Raw genomic sequence first — 13,625 nt, 5'->3', positions numbered from 1 at the left:
TACAATGGACAAAATACCATTGGTCCGGAGCACTTCTTACCAGGTGCTCTTTAATTTACAAAGAAACCGAAAGCACACTGAGATACATTCGTATTTCCCTTCGTTTCTGCAATGTCTCTTCCTTGTTTCTATAAATGGGACTCGGAGAGCTTCCAAATGCATTTTGTTTTTCATAAAAGACAATCCGATTGTCTGCGTACCCTCTAAATTCCCGTGTATGTTAAGGGTGCAGTGCGTGCACTGGGATTGGCTGCCTGCCCTTACGATCAGCCGTATTTTCAGGTTCATATCTTGCCTTCAAGGTGCCAGAGAGGACCTCTTCAGCTGACCGGTATTCGCTGATAGATTGTTAAGCTCTCTGTTTTTAGAATAAAATCTCTATCGTTTATTAACCCATCATTTGTTCCTTTCAAAGTTATTCCCCTTCTCATATTCACATCATTGCGATGATAGATCAAGCACAGTGAATACTTTAGCAGAGTAAAATGATAATGTCATGAATTATACGGTGACATTTCCGTTGTACTCGAAGGCAGTCAGTTGATCTTATTTTAACACAGTCTTCGTTATGGGCCACTAGTAGTCCAGACTGGTAAATATGAAAATCAATGTCATGAGTAGGTTTGACTCCCCATGCTTTGTTTCTCGCAGGCAGGTCCCCACACTCAGCCAATGCTTGCTTTGGCTCATACAGTTAATCAAATTGTAGAGCTTTTATTTAATAATTAAAAGTTATTATTTTCATAGTGGAAATCAGAAAGAATTAATAATTTAATGTTTAATTGTTTCTTTTCCTACTCTGAATATAAACAGACTTTAACCAATTTCATACATAGATTCATAATTCTTCAGAACTTCAGAGTAGTGGTATTTTATAACGTTCACTTTTTGTGAACTTAAGAAGCTATTAATGGCACGTGCACACAGTTGTGAAGGTCGGTGAGTGGGCCTTCCTTCCATCGCCACCGCCTAGGGCGAGTCGGAGGTCACCACAGAGCAGCGCCGGCTGCCCAGGAGCCTGGCTGCTCTCCTCTGGCAACCTGGCCCTCACTACCTGCACGCATCCTCGTCCCCCGAGCCCACCGGGGCCCCAGATGTCGCCAGGGTGTATGGGATGGCGGACTTTGCCCCACGAAGACATTTAGGCACCAGTTGGTTCATTCACGTTGCTCACTAAGAAAAAACAAACTCCACTGAGAGTTTCATAGTTTAGGACTAGGAAATTATTTGCAAAGTTTTAACATCAGAATGATGTATTGTGGAAGGGAGAAAAATAGAATCCTCAGAAGATCAAAATGCCTGATGGATTTGCATCCTCCCAGCGGCCGCAGGACGTGTAAAAGCAGGTCACATGAACCCGCGGCCTCTCTTGCTAAGACAAAGGAGACAAGTGAGCAGCACCCTGAGGCAGGCCCCATCTTAGGAGCTGAGCAGACCTCCGTTGGCAGCCACAGAGGATGTCGGGCCGTGGTGCCCTGGGAATCCTAGAAGGGAGGCCGAGCGGGCAGGGATGCCCGTCCCGCCCCTCCCCTGCTGCGTGTTGCCTGCCGGTAGAACGAGGAAGGGGAGTCCTAGCTCCCCGGGCAGAGAAGGCTTCGGGGCTGCGCACCCACAGCTCGGGCGTCCTGAGCGACCTCCCGGCGGGCGGCTCGGGGAGCCCAGAGCGCAGGGAAGGCCCGTCCTGGTGAGAACGGAGGCCGCGCCCCAGCGGGGGGCTGCGGGGCAGCGCTGACTCCCGGTCTGGCTCCGGGTCTGGGGCGTATGGTGTGTGCTTGAGGTAGTTTTAATCGAACTAGAAACAGAGGCTCGCACGCAAACCCTGGCCAAAGACTACGTGCGTTAGCTACCAGGTGGCCCAGCTTCTCCTGTGGGCTTGGATGCAGATCCCCACGGGGTGTGGCGCAGGGAAGCCGTGGGGTGCAGGTGACTCAGAATAGCAACATGTGAGGCAACAGGAGCTTTGATCATTTGAGGAAGAAGGGAGCACTCTCCGAATCAGGTTTTTATTTGCTGTTCAGACACTGACGGCCGAGGCTCCACAGTATTGGTCACGGTTCCGGGGCAGATTCTCAGAGACGAGTCGGATTTATAACAAGGGATTCCCCACATGGAAAAAAAGTGTTCACCGTCCATCCATGCTTCGGGGTGTCCCCTCTGAAATGCGGGGTGTCCCCGGGCCGAGGCAGATTAGGAAGGGGGGGCAAGCGTGACAATGGCCGTGCTCCCTCAGCCTTCCCGGTTTCACCCTCCTCCACCCTCCTCCACCCTCCCGAGCCCGCCAGCCCGTCAGGTGCCGCAGCGGGAGGCGGCAGGGCCCGTTCTCGGGCGTCCGGCCTCCCGGAGGAAGCGCCTTCGCTTCGGCTGCGAGGATAGCGGGAGTCTCCTCCGGGGCCCGTCGGGACGGCAGCCCTGGCCCGGGGGTAATTTTCAGCCCCCAGAGTCGTCCTGTTGGGCCAGGAGGTGCCGCCGCCTTCCTCTTTGGCTTTTCTCACCTACTGAGCGCGGAGCCACCACCGGAGCGCGTACCCACTAGAGAGCACCTGGACGGACACCGAGGCCCGGGGGCAGGTCCCGATCCTGGGGCCCGGCCCTGACGCAGGGCAGCAAACGGGCGCTGGGAGGTGGGCAGCGTCCGGGACGCCCGGGCCTGCCCCGCGGGGCTGCCTTCACCTCAGAGTCCGGAGCGAGGGGCGGTCGTGAGGAGGCCGAGGGGGCCGCCTCGGGTGTCGCCTCGGGTGTCGCCTCGGGGGCCTCCTCAGGTGTCGCCTCAGGTGTCGCCTCAGGTGTCGCCTCAGGTGCCTCCTCAGGCGCGCCTCAGGGCCGCCGGCTCCCGCTGCCGCCCCCCCCACCCCCCACGAGGGGCCCGGCGCTGGGCGGCCGGCGCGTGAGGCCGGGGCGGGCCCGGGCAGCGGGTGGGGGTGGTGGGGCGGCGCGAGGGGCCGCCGAGGCCGAGGCCGAGGCCGGGCCGCCACGCGTCGCCTGAGCGGCTCCTCTCTGTTCCGCAGAAGAGCTACCGGGACTTCCGGCTGCAGGGCGTGCTGGAGGGCACGCTGCACGGCAAGGCCTACGAGACGCTGCACCGGCGCCTCACGGTGGAGGAGGCCGCGGCCTCGGTGTCGGACGGGGGCGGCCTCCAGGGCATCACCATGAAAGACAGCGACGAGGAGGAGGGCTGAGCGCGGGGCGGCGGCGGGGAGGATGGAGGCGGACGGAGGACGGAGGCCGAGGAGGAGGCGGAGGAGGACGGAGGCCGAGGATGGAGGAGGCGGCGGAGGAGGCCCTGCCCCTGCCCCTGCCCCTGCCCCTGCCCAGGCCCGGGCCGCCCAGCCGCGCTCGCCACACGCAGAGGCTGGCTCGGCCCCCTCCGTGCGGCCCCCCCGCGCAGCAGGATCGATGGTTTTGTTCCAACACTTGCCTTTTGCTTCTGTGAGCGCGTCACGGCAGCGCCCGTGGGCCTCGCCGCGCCGTGGGGCCGCGCTGTGGGGCCGCTGGCGCCCGGCCCTGCCCTGCCCTGCCCTGGCGTGACCCCGCAGCCCGCATGCCTGGCCTGGTCCGCCGGCCGCGTCGGGGCGGCTCCACGGGGTGCGGGGAGGCGGGACGGCGGCGCCCCGGAGCGTGTGGCCGGCCCGGGGGCTCCAGAGCTGCCCACCGGCGGCCCGAGTCCCCGCGGAGCAGCAGGCCCAACGCCGCCTCGCACCTGCCGGGCGCACACGTTACGGGCCGTTCCCGCCCCAGCGCGTCTGCCCAGCGGAGCCGAGCGGCGGCCGACACCAGGGGCCCCGCGCTGCCCGCCGCGGTTCTCAAGGAGAACAGGGTCGCACGTCACCCCCACCATGACCCTGCCACGGCAGCGCGTCACCGCCTCACTAGGAGTTTGAGTTCTTGTATTTTCCCCCTAAAACGCCCCGGCACGTCGCGACCCCCCGCCCGCTCCCAAGCGCCCTGCAATGCGGGAAGCCGAGGCAGCGCAGCTGGAGGCCGCTGGCCGTGGGGAGGCTGCGCCCTGGAACGCGGGTGGGCCCCCGGGGTCACGCCCCGGAGTGTCAGAAACCACGGCCGCTGGCCACAGGCCCACGGAAACCCACGCACTGCGGTCACTGTAACAGGCTTTGCGCTCAGATCCGGGTCCTGAGGGTGAGACACCCCGAGTGACACAAGATACACACGCAGGCGACCGCGCGCCTCCCCGCTAGACACGGGCCCCGTGACTGTGACCTGGGCCCAGGGCAAGGCGGTGGCCCTCCTTCGCTCGCCCTCACAGCCCCCGGCCCCCGGCTGCGGCACAGCGCCAAGGCTGCAGGCTCCCCAGGTACCGCCGTCCTTCCCCGGGGGCCTGGCGCTCCTCTGGGCCTGAGCGGCCTGGCTGTCCCGGCTGAGCGCAGAGCGACGGCCGCCCCCTGGGCCCACACGCACCCAAGGACGCTGGCTAACCCGGGGCCGACGGGCCGGGCAGCACTCGGCCTGGAGCAGCTTGGGCCGGGGCGCCTTCACCTGCCCGGGCTGTGGGCAGCCCCCCCACCCCACCCCCAACACCCCGCTCTCCCCCACACTTGAGGGCTCTCTGCGCCTTCCCTGCTGTACCCAGGAGCTTCCAGAAGCCCCATCCCCAAGTCCAAGCTCCAGTGGCTTCCATGCGGAGGACAGGGCCAGACGTGGGGACTGCGACGCTCCCAGGTCCAGACAAGGCCGCGGGCCGCCCTCTGAGCCGCCTGAAGGTGCCGGAGAGCAACGGACAAAGGAGAGCAACGGACAAAGAAACAAACGACGGCGGCCCGGGGAGGGGGGGGCTCGGCGCTGCCTTCAGCCTGGGTTGTGGTCCTGGTCCCGGGATCGAGTCCTGCCTGGGGCTCCCTGCGTGGAGCCTGCTTCTCCCTCTGCCTCTGCCTCTCTCTCTCTCTCTCTCTCTGAGACACATGAATAAATAAAATCTTTAAAAAAGAAAACTGAAAAGAATGAAGAGTCATTTTTGGGTTTTTGCCCAGAAATTCTCTTCAACATAACTGCAAATTGCTTGAAATGACTTCATAATTGTTCACCGGCGTGTGTAAGCGTTGGGGTGAACGCCCAAGCTCCTGTCTATTAAAGGAGGCCAAGCGTTATTTTTTAAGTATTATTTCATTTAAAGGGATTTCACTGAAAGCCTAACAAATCTTACAAGATTTTTTTAAATGAGAATCATTTTTAACTCAGCAGAAATAGCTCCCCCTCCTAACCGGTTCTGGCCGCCCCCCCACACAAGGCATTCCCCTTATCACACCTGGAAGTTTCTCCAAACACAAGGAGAAAAATAACAAACTCCCTTCCCGGAAACGGGGAACCGGCTGCCCGAACCCCTCCCTCCAGGCGCGTCCTGCTGTTCGCCCAGTTTTCCACTCGAATTCCCCCAGGTCTTGCTCCTCGGCCTCGCTCCGCAGATCTGCTGCTCCTTCTGCAGTAAACGCAGGAGCAGAGTGTTCGGGGCTCCCCCCGCATCCCACATCCCGCCACCCCCGTGGCCCATCCCCCACCCTCCCTCCCACCAGCACCCCTGCCCCATCCCACCCCGCTGCCCCCATCCCCCATCCCACCACCGCTGTCCTCATCCCATCTCCCACCACCACCACCTCCGCCCCATCACCCCAACCCCCCCCCCGCCCTCATCGCCCCCTACTGCCCCCATCCCGCACCCCCGCTGCTCCATCCCATCTCCCATCCCACCAGCACCCCGCCCATCCCCCATCCCACCCCCGCGAGCACCCAGGTCCCCCCCCCTCCTCCTCGAGCTGTGCTCCCGACGGCCGGGCCGGGCTCGCGTGGGGGCGGGGAGGAGCCGGTGCAGGGCCGCCCTCGCGCTCTCCTCTGCGGGCGCTGCGGCCGTCGGCGGGGCAGCGGGACGGACAGACGGACGGGCGGGCGCTGACCGGGTCCCGGGGGTCACGGGGGCGGCGTGCGGCCTGGGGCGGCGGCACGGGGGGGGGGCAGCGGGGTGCGCCCCCGAGGGCAGGGGACCCCGACCCGGAGGAACACCCAGGGGTCGCGCGCGTCTGCGGGCCGCACGTCGGGCGCGCACCGGGGCGGGCGGGGAAGTCGAGGCCCGGGAGCCCCGGCGGGGGGGGGGGGCGGGAGAGAAGGAGGAGGGAGGGGAGGGGGAGCGGCCCCCGCGGAAGCCGAGCAGGAAGAGGCGGGGAGCCCTGGGCAGGGTGCCAGGAGCTGGGCACCCCGGGAGGGGGAGGGGAGGGCAGGGGAGGGGAAGGCAGGGGGAAGGGGGAGGGCCGAGGCTCCCGCCGTCCCGCGCAGGCGCCCGCGCACGGCCCGGCAGCTCGCACCCCCTCACCCCCGCATTCCGAGCGGAGGCGACTCTGTGCCTCTTTGCGGGTGACTTTAAAACTCAGCCACTAGAGGAACCCGGGGTGACCCGAGTCGTTTCCACCCCACCCCCACCCCCACCCCCACCCTGGCAGAGGCACCAGCGACTCCGGTCTGGTCCGGAGGTCGCGGGGCTACCTGGAGCCCTGAGCCCTGGAGCCCCGCGGGCCGCCCCTGCCCTGGGCCCCACCCCCGGGCCCCAGAGGCTCGCGCGCCGTGTGCGCCTTTGCAAAAGTCACAAGCGGTGCGTCCAATCGCTTCCTTGTCTCCTCTAAATCAATTCTAGTTTGCCTTTTAACACTACTTCCTTGCTGACACCCAACAAGTAACACCTCTCTTGGGTGTGATTGGCAGGGGAAAAAAAAACGCATAAATGCTGAAATTTGTTGCTTAGGGCATTTCCCTAAAATGCCCAGGAAGCAGAACCGATTGTAACTTTGGAAGATGTTGGTGAAAGGGTTACACAGTGGAAGGTCAGAACTCAACAGGGCCGTGTTGCAAAAAGTGGGAAGGGAAACATGGAAAGGCGGACTCTGGCCGGAGAGAGCTTTGTGGGGTCCTCCCCACGCCCACAGCCCGGTAATAATTTTATAAAACACACTTCCAAGTCGCCGTGTTGCACAACCTCATTCGCTGTCACTCATGGAAACTGCCCGGCTTTGTAGCTAGGTGTGTGCCTTCCTGTAATTAGGACAGTCTATCAGCAAGCTGATTAATTTTAGAGATGCGTAACTGCTTCTAAAGAGACGAAATCTGCCTTCATCAAACTGGGATTTTTGAAAAGCTTTTGTGAAAGGTTAATTCATCATTCTACGGAAGAAAGTGTCCCCTGGAGACCTCAAGACTGAATGTGGGAGAGCAGGCCCCCAAGGATAAGGACAAGCCTCAAGGTTGTGAAAAATAATTTAGCAAACACGATTCCGTGTGTATTTTAACACGTCCGCGTACTTAGCCAGACGCTGAATCACTGAGCAGAAGGGTTGTTTTTTAAATACAGTTGTCTGGAAAATATTGTGGAAAAGTTTGTAGCCTAACTTCTTAACAAGATGTGGGATAGCTTTTCATATGTAAAGTAGTTTATTTTAACGTCTCTTTTCAAACTCCAAGCCTCCCGAGAATGAAGTGGGCTTTGATTTAGTCCCATTTCACAGACAAACAATTCAAGGCAAAGGGAGCTGCCACCGTCTGTTCTGGTTCAGGAGGCCCGGCGAGCTGTGTGGCCTTCCCCAGCCCCGGGCACCCTGGGTGAGGAGGCCCACGCGGGGCAGGAAACCGGTCACTTATTGCAGCTGCCAAGTGTCTGGGCAGGCGGGTGACAAAAGTGCTCACGGGGAGCTTCCTTCCAACGGGGGAAGGTGGTTCTCCACTTCAATGGACAATTGAAGAATCCAGCTTTAAAGGACAGGAGGGGACCTGGAGGAGCAAAGGGGATTACAATTCACCTTTTATGGGGCAGAAATCGGGGGGCAAGTGGGGTCGACTTCACTGCGCACTTGCAAAAGGGGAGGCTTTCCCCTCTTCAGTCTAATTAAAAGCTCTAGAAATTCAAGCACGACTGCACACTGCTGATGGGATGGGTGGCAAGTTCTAGAAAGTGGCCAGTGTTTTTGCAGAGAAAGCGGGAATAACGGTAAGAGCAGCAGGCGGCGGAGGGGGAGCCGGCCTTCTCGGTTCCCACTTCCAGTCCCCGCGGCCCCATGTCCGAGCCAGGCCCGGAGGCGGTCGGAGGAGGCCGAACAGGAGGAAGGGACGAGTCCGAGGTCCTGGGGGGGGGGAGGGGAGGGGAGGGGAGGGGAGGGCGGGCCGCCGAGCCCGCAGGTGGGAGCCGGGCCGCGGGGCCGCGCTGGGGTGTTCCAGGGCCACGCTCTGCTGCTCGGGGCGCGGGGGGCGCGGAGGGGGGGACCGCGGCCTCGAGGCAGCACAGGCTGCTGGACCCCCGAGAGCCAGGCCAGGCCGCCGAGGCCCCCCGCCCCCCAACAGCGCGTGAAGGTGCAGGTGTTCTCTGGACCCCGCCGCTGCGCCCGCACCGGGACCGCCGGACCCAGGGCGCCAACAGGGGCCTGCGCTTGGGGTGTCCATCCGCCCTGGAGCTTGTACATTCAGGGGAAGCTGTGCCCGCAGGGTGAGGCGAGGAGGGGACCCCCGCGGGGACCGACCCCACGCAGTCTTGCACGGATGCACGGCCTCGCCCCCCCCTTCCCCGCGCCCGCTCCTGTCCCGCCACGGCCCGGGCCCCCCAGGTCCCCAGGTCTCCAGGTGGCTGCAGACCCCGGGCCCCCCCCCAGGTCCCCAGGTCTCCAGGTGTCCGTGGACTCCGGGCTCCCCCAGGTCCCCAGGTGGTCGCGGGCCCCAGCCCCCTCCAAGTCCCCAGGTGGTCGGGGGGCTCCGCCCTCCCCCAGGTCTCCAGGTGCCCGCCGACCCCGCTCCCCCAGGTCCGCAGGTGTCCCCGGGCCCCCAGCCCTGCTGCGCCCCGCTCCCCTCCCCCACCCCCTTGCAGAAGCCTCCTGGTCCCGGAGGCCTGGGGGGGCGCGGGGGGCAGGCCCGCGGGCAGCGAGAGGCGGGCAGGTCACTGCGCTCGGGGCTGGCGCGTCGGGGACTCCGGATTAGTTCAGACGGGGCCGAGCTGGCCACCCCGCGCCCCGCACGCTGCGGGATTCCGTGGAGGACCCACGGGCGGCCCCAGGGCGGTCCCTCGGGCTGGGCTCCGGGGCGGTCCCCCCCCCCCCCCAGGAGCGGCTCGGCCGGGGCCGGGATGCGCTGCGCTCGGGGCCGCGGGGAGGACTGCGCCGCCGGGGTCCGGGGACGGGGACGGGGACGGGGACGGGGACGGGGACGGTCCCGCCACAGCCCGGGGAGCCGCTCGGGCCGAGGTCGCCGCGCCGCGCCCGCCGCTCCCCCCCCCCCCGCCCCCGGGCCCCGCCACCTGCGCCGGGTCTCTAAGCCCGCCCCCCCCGCAGCCCCGGCGACCCGGCCGGCCCGGGAGCGAGGGAGGGGCGCAGCGCGGCGGGGCGGGGGGCCTGGGGGGCCCTCGGAGCCGCCGACTCACCCGCCGCGCGGGGCCAGCGTCGCAGACCCGGGTCGCCCCGGCCGACAGGTGCGCTTGGTGCCCTCGGGCTCCGGCCGCCGCCTGCGGGGGGGGGGGCTCGGGGGCGGCAGGTGCACCCCCGCGCCGGCCCCCGGCACCTCCCCCGCGGCCGCGTCTCTCCGGCCTCACCCTCCGCCCCACGCGGCGGCGCTTCTCGTCCAGCTTCCCGGGAGGTGAGGACGGACGGACGGACGTGCGGACAGAACGACAGACCCGCTCTAACCTTCTCGGGTGTGTCAAGGAAAGAACTGCGCCGGGTTGAACGTAGTTTTTATTCTGACCGCGAAAGGGCTCAAACATCACCTGGGGACGGCGGCGGAGACGTGGGAGGGCGCGGGGCGCGGGGCCCGGGGCGGGGTGGCCTCCCCGCCTGCCCCCTCGGCCTCAGCGGGCCGCTCGGCCTCGGCGGCTTCACTTCAGGTGGCTCCTGAGCGAGCCGGAGACATGGGGTCCCCGGCGGCGCAGCTCCTCCGCCACCAGCTCCTCCGCCACCAGGTCCAGGTGCAGGTGCAGGTGCAGGGGGTGCAGGTGCAGGGGGTGCCGGCTGCAGGGGGTGCAGGTGCACGGGGTGCACGGGGTGCAGGTGCAGGTGCAGGGGGCGCAGCTCACAGGCCAGCGTCCGGGCGGTGGGAAGCAGAGGCGCGGCCTGCGCGGGACAGCTGCCCTGGGGCTCCCCAGCCACGCTCTGGAGCCGATTTAACACGAAAATACTGTTCTGAGAACCGTAGCCTCACTCGGCTGCCGCGGAGCCCTGATAAGAAAGAAATAGTGGTGACCACGGAGGGCTAAAGGCAAACAAGGAACCTCCCCCCAGGAAAGGTGGGCTCCAGGCGCTGAGCGACCCCCCACACACACACCTAGCCCGGACGCCGCCCCGCTGGGTCTGCAAAATCAGCAAAAAGTTTGCTCCAAACTGAAAGCCCGCTAGCAGCCTCAGATCGGAACTGTCACCCCAGGGAATACTGAGGTGCTGGGTTCGCCCGGGTCTTCACTGCCTAACCCGAGGGGCTCGAGAGGCTCCTTCCTCGGCCCTGCAGACCCCCGGTGGGGGCCCACTCCAACCCCGCCTCCCTCACACGCCACCAGAAACAACAAAAGACCAGACATAAAGACTGAGCAAAACTGTACAAGAATTTAGGAATGTTTTTTCCTCCTCTAGGAGGAAGGTAGGTCGCTATTTATTAAACGGAAGTGCGGGCGCAGAGCGCCTGGGGAGGGGGGACCCCCGCTCAGAACAACCACCTTCTCTTCCCATGCAGCGGCGGCTAACAGGAAGCAAAGGGAACGAACGCGCACTGCTATTTTCTGATGAAGAGGCAAGGGTCGCGATGTTGGAGAGGCCCGAAGATCCTAAAAACAACCAGAGATAAATTAATGCGCTTGGCAGAAGTTCACATAAGTTATAGTATTTTGCCATCCACCTTTTTATTCTTTAAAATTTCAGGATTAAAAAAAAATAATAATAATAATAAATAAAATAAAACTTCAGCATTTTCTGGCTTATTAAGGAAAAAGAGATGAAAGATTGTGGATTACTTGGTAGTCGATGGCTCCATCCTACTGCCTTTTAGTTCAGAGGGCAGCAGTCTTGACCCAAACCCTGCATCTGCTGGCGATGGGGACGGAAATAAAAAGCCTGTGAAAACCATGCAGGTTCTGGAGCAATCGAGAACGCGGTTTAAGAAGCACCGAAATAAAAAAAAAAAAAAAGGTTCTGTAGGCAAAGAAATGAGGACTTTGAATAATTTCAGAGGAGTCGAACTTTCTCCTATTTTCTCAGGAGGTCCTCGCTCTGCGGCGGGCGAGCCGGTCTCTTCACATCGAGGGCTGCTGCGCTTTCCTCGGGGCGTCTCACGCAGGATGAACCGCACACAATCCCTTCCACGAGGATTTAAAGTGGGGCGAATAAATGCTGCCTTTCCGCGGTTGGGAAGGGGAGGGACACTTAAATCACCAGCTCTGGCCGAAAAGAGGGGATTATAAGATTCCGCAAGAGAATCCAGAGAAGCCATAACGGAGTTTCTAGTTTGCCATTAACAAAATGAGCAAGGCCCGTCTGCATTCTCTTAATAAACGACTTTAAAGTGCTGAGCAGTGTCAGAAGCCTCCAGATTTGCCAGATATACTCTGCTTCCCTCGGTGGGCTTTTGTGGTGGTTGCTACCTTTCAAACGTGTTTGGGGGAAAAAAAACCCAAAGTACCGGACAGATTTGACAATACGATGGGAGCCCTTCCTAAATATATTTCGCGACTTGTTTGGGGGTGACCCTTACTTAATACAGACTTTTATCTTTAATTAACAGTGTGAGGTTAGGGTTCGAATAGAAAATACTCATCAACAAATGTTGGAATATCGAGACCTTGATTTATAAAAAAAGCCCCTCTTCAGTCTTTAGGATTAGCAGGCTCAGGTCTGACGTTTTAGAAGAGGGGCCTAATTGCTACTTTGCCATATTGGTGTTACTCAAATGACATCGTACTTTCAAACACTTGTCAAAAAGGCAAAGCCCGAGAAGGCCAGTGAAGGGCACGCAGCGGAGCTGTTACCCGCGCGGAGCACCGTGGCCCTTGGCCAGGTCCACCAAGGAGGCCTCCGCTGGGGGGTGGGGGGGGACGAACCTGAAACCGCGGCGGGGCTCCTGCCCTGGGCGGGAAATCCGACCTGCCCCGAAGGCCGCAATTACAGTCTTAGGGGACCCATCTGCCAGGGGACGCCGCCCCCCCCCCCTTCCCCCGGGCGTCCGCGCTCTTTGTCTGAGCAGGGGAGACTGGGGGGGGGGGGCGGACCTGGGGCCCCGACAGCAGAAGGATGGGAAACGTCTCGCGTGGGCGCGCCCTGGGTCACCAGCCGCGGCCGACACCCGCCCGCCGACCTGCGGCACCTGCCGGCCCGGCCAGGGTCCCCCCCCCCAGGCTACCCCAACCCACCCCGGGCCACCCCGAGGTCCCACGAGCCCACCCCGAGGCCCTCCAGGCTCCCCCGAGCCCACCTGGGGTCCTCCGGGGTCCCTGAGCCCACCTGAGGCCCCCCGAGGCCCCCAGAGCCCACCTGAGGCTCCCCAAGCCCACCTGAGGCCCCCGAGGCCCCCACGCCCCAGGCCGGCACCCCCAGGCCACCCCAAGGCCCCCGGGGCCCGCCCCGCGCAGCCCTCCCGCTGCCCTGACTTCCACGGGGACTCCCGCCCCGTCCCGGGCACCCCCCGCCCCCCGCCCCGGGAGCCCCCCCAGCCCCCGGGAGCCCGGGCCGAGCCGGGGCGCGGCGACTCCGAGGCTCACCTCCGCGTCCGGGTCCGGGTCCAGCCTCCCGCTGCGGCCCTGCCCGCGCCCCCATCCCGGCCTGCGCCCCCGCGCAGCCGCCAGCGCCCCGGGCCGTGCGGCCTCCCCCGCCTCCCCCGCCTCCCGCGCCCGAGGATGCGCCCCGTCCCCGGCCTCACGGGCCCGCAGCCGGCACGTGCGCGCGGGCTCCTGGCGGGGCGTCGGGGCGTCGGGGCGGGCGGGGGCCGGGCGAGCCCCGTACCGCGGTGGCCCGGGAGCAGGGCGCGGCGGGGCGCGTGCGGGGCCGGTGACCTCCCGCGAGTCCCTCGACGGCCGGCGGAGGGGCCGCGCCTGCGTCCGTGGCGGCCCGAGCCGGGCTGCGCGCCCTCCTTGCGCGCGGACGCGGTGATGGCGGACGACGTCACCGGAGCCGGGGGAGAAAATTGATGTCGGATTTGCTTGTGGCCTTTAAAGCCCGGTTGAGCAGATGGAGAATTAAAAGGACCGAGGGACGGGCGCGGGGGCGGGGGGCGGCGGGGCGCGGGGAGGGCGCGGGGCGGGGGCGGGGAGGGGCGAGCCGCGCGGGGAGGGCGGGGCGGGGCGGGGCGGGGCGAGCCGCGCGCCGGGGCGCCCCCGCCTCTTGGGGGCGGAGGAAGCTCGGGGGCCAATGGAAAGTGCTCGGCGGCCGCGGAGGAAAAAAAAAAGTTTTGGCGGCGCCTGTCGGGGGCGAGGCTGCGCGGCGTAGAGCACCTCGCGCGCTCGGGAGCCTGCGGTCGGCGCGGTCCCGGCCGCCTCTGCAGCGCAGCCCCGGTCGGCGCGGAGCGGCGGCTGCCGTCGGGCCCCGAGCGCAGGGCGCCCCGCGATGGGCCGGCGGGAGCCCGCGGGGCCGGGGCCCGGGCGGCGGCGGCGGCGGGCGGCAGGCGCGGCGGGTGCGGCGGGT

At 64.5% G+C, this 13,625-nt stretch overlaps 1 protein-coding gene and 1 long non-coding RNA gene across 14 annotated transcripts in view; one reads left to right on the top strand and one right to left on the bottom strand.

The window, feature by feature from the left end:
• The window catches only part of CADPS2 (calcium dependent secretion activator 2), a 454,345-nt gene extending 449,402 nt beyond the window's left edge, over positions 1 to 4,943 (top strand). For all 12 annotated transcript variants that reach the window (XM_025477139.3, XM_025477137.3, XM_049093873.1 and 9 more), the window contains one exon: positions 3,006 to 4,943. In XM_025477139.3, the coding sequence (XP_025332924.1) occupies positions 3,006 to 3,176 (171 nt within the window). In that variant the 3' untranslated portion in view covers positions 3,177 to 4,943. The remainder of the gene's footprint in view (positions 1 to 3,005) is intronic.
• A 4,990-nt stretch (positions 4,944 to 9,933) lies between these two features.
• On the bottom strand, positions 9,934 to 12,756 carry LOC112678070 (uncharacterized). 2 transcript variants are annotated; one of them, XR_003147362.2, is made up of 3 exons: positions 12,707 to 12,756; positions 10,673 to 10,780; positions 9,934 to 10,181 (listed from the first exon to the last, which is right to left on the bottom strand). It is a non-coding gene; the product is annotated as an uncharacterized LOC112678070 (long non-coding RNA). The 2 variants fall into 2 exon arrangements; XR_003147361.3 differs by lacking the exon at positions 12,707 to 12,756 and adding an exon at positions 10,967 to 11,916.
• Positions 12,757 to 13,625: the final 869 nt, after the last annotated feature.

The sequence above is a fragment of the Canis lupus genome, chromosome 14 (assembly GCF_003254725.2).
Source record: "Canis lupus dingo isolate Sandy chromosome 14, ASM325472v2, whole genome shotgun sequence".
Lineage (NCBI taxonomy): Eukaryota > Metazoa > Chordata > Mammalia > Carnivora > Canidae > Canis > Canis lupus.
The sequence above is the reverse complement of the archived record's forward strand: the minus strand, read 5'-3'. Positions and strand labels throughout refer to the sequence as shown.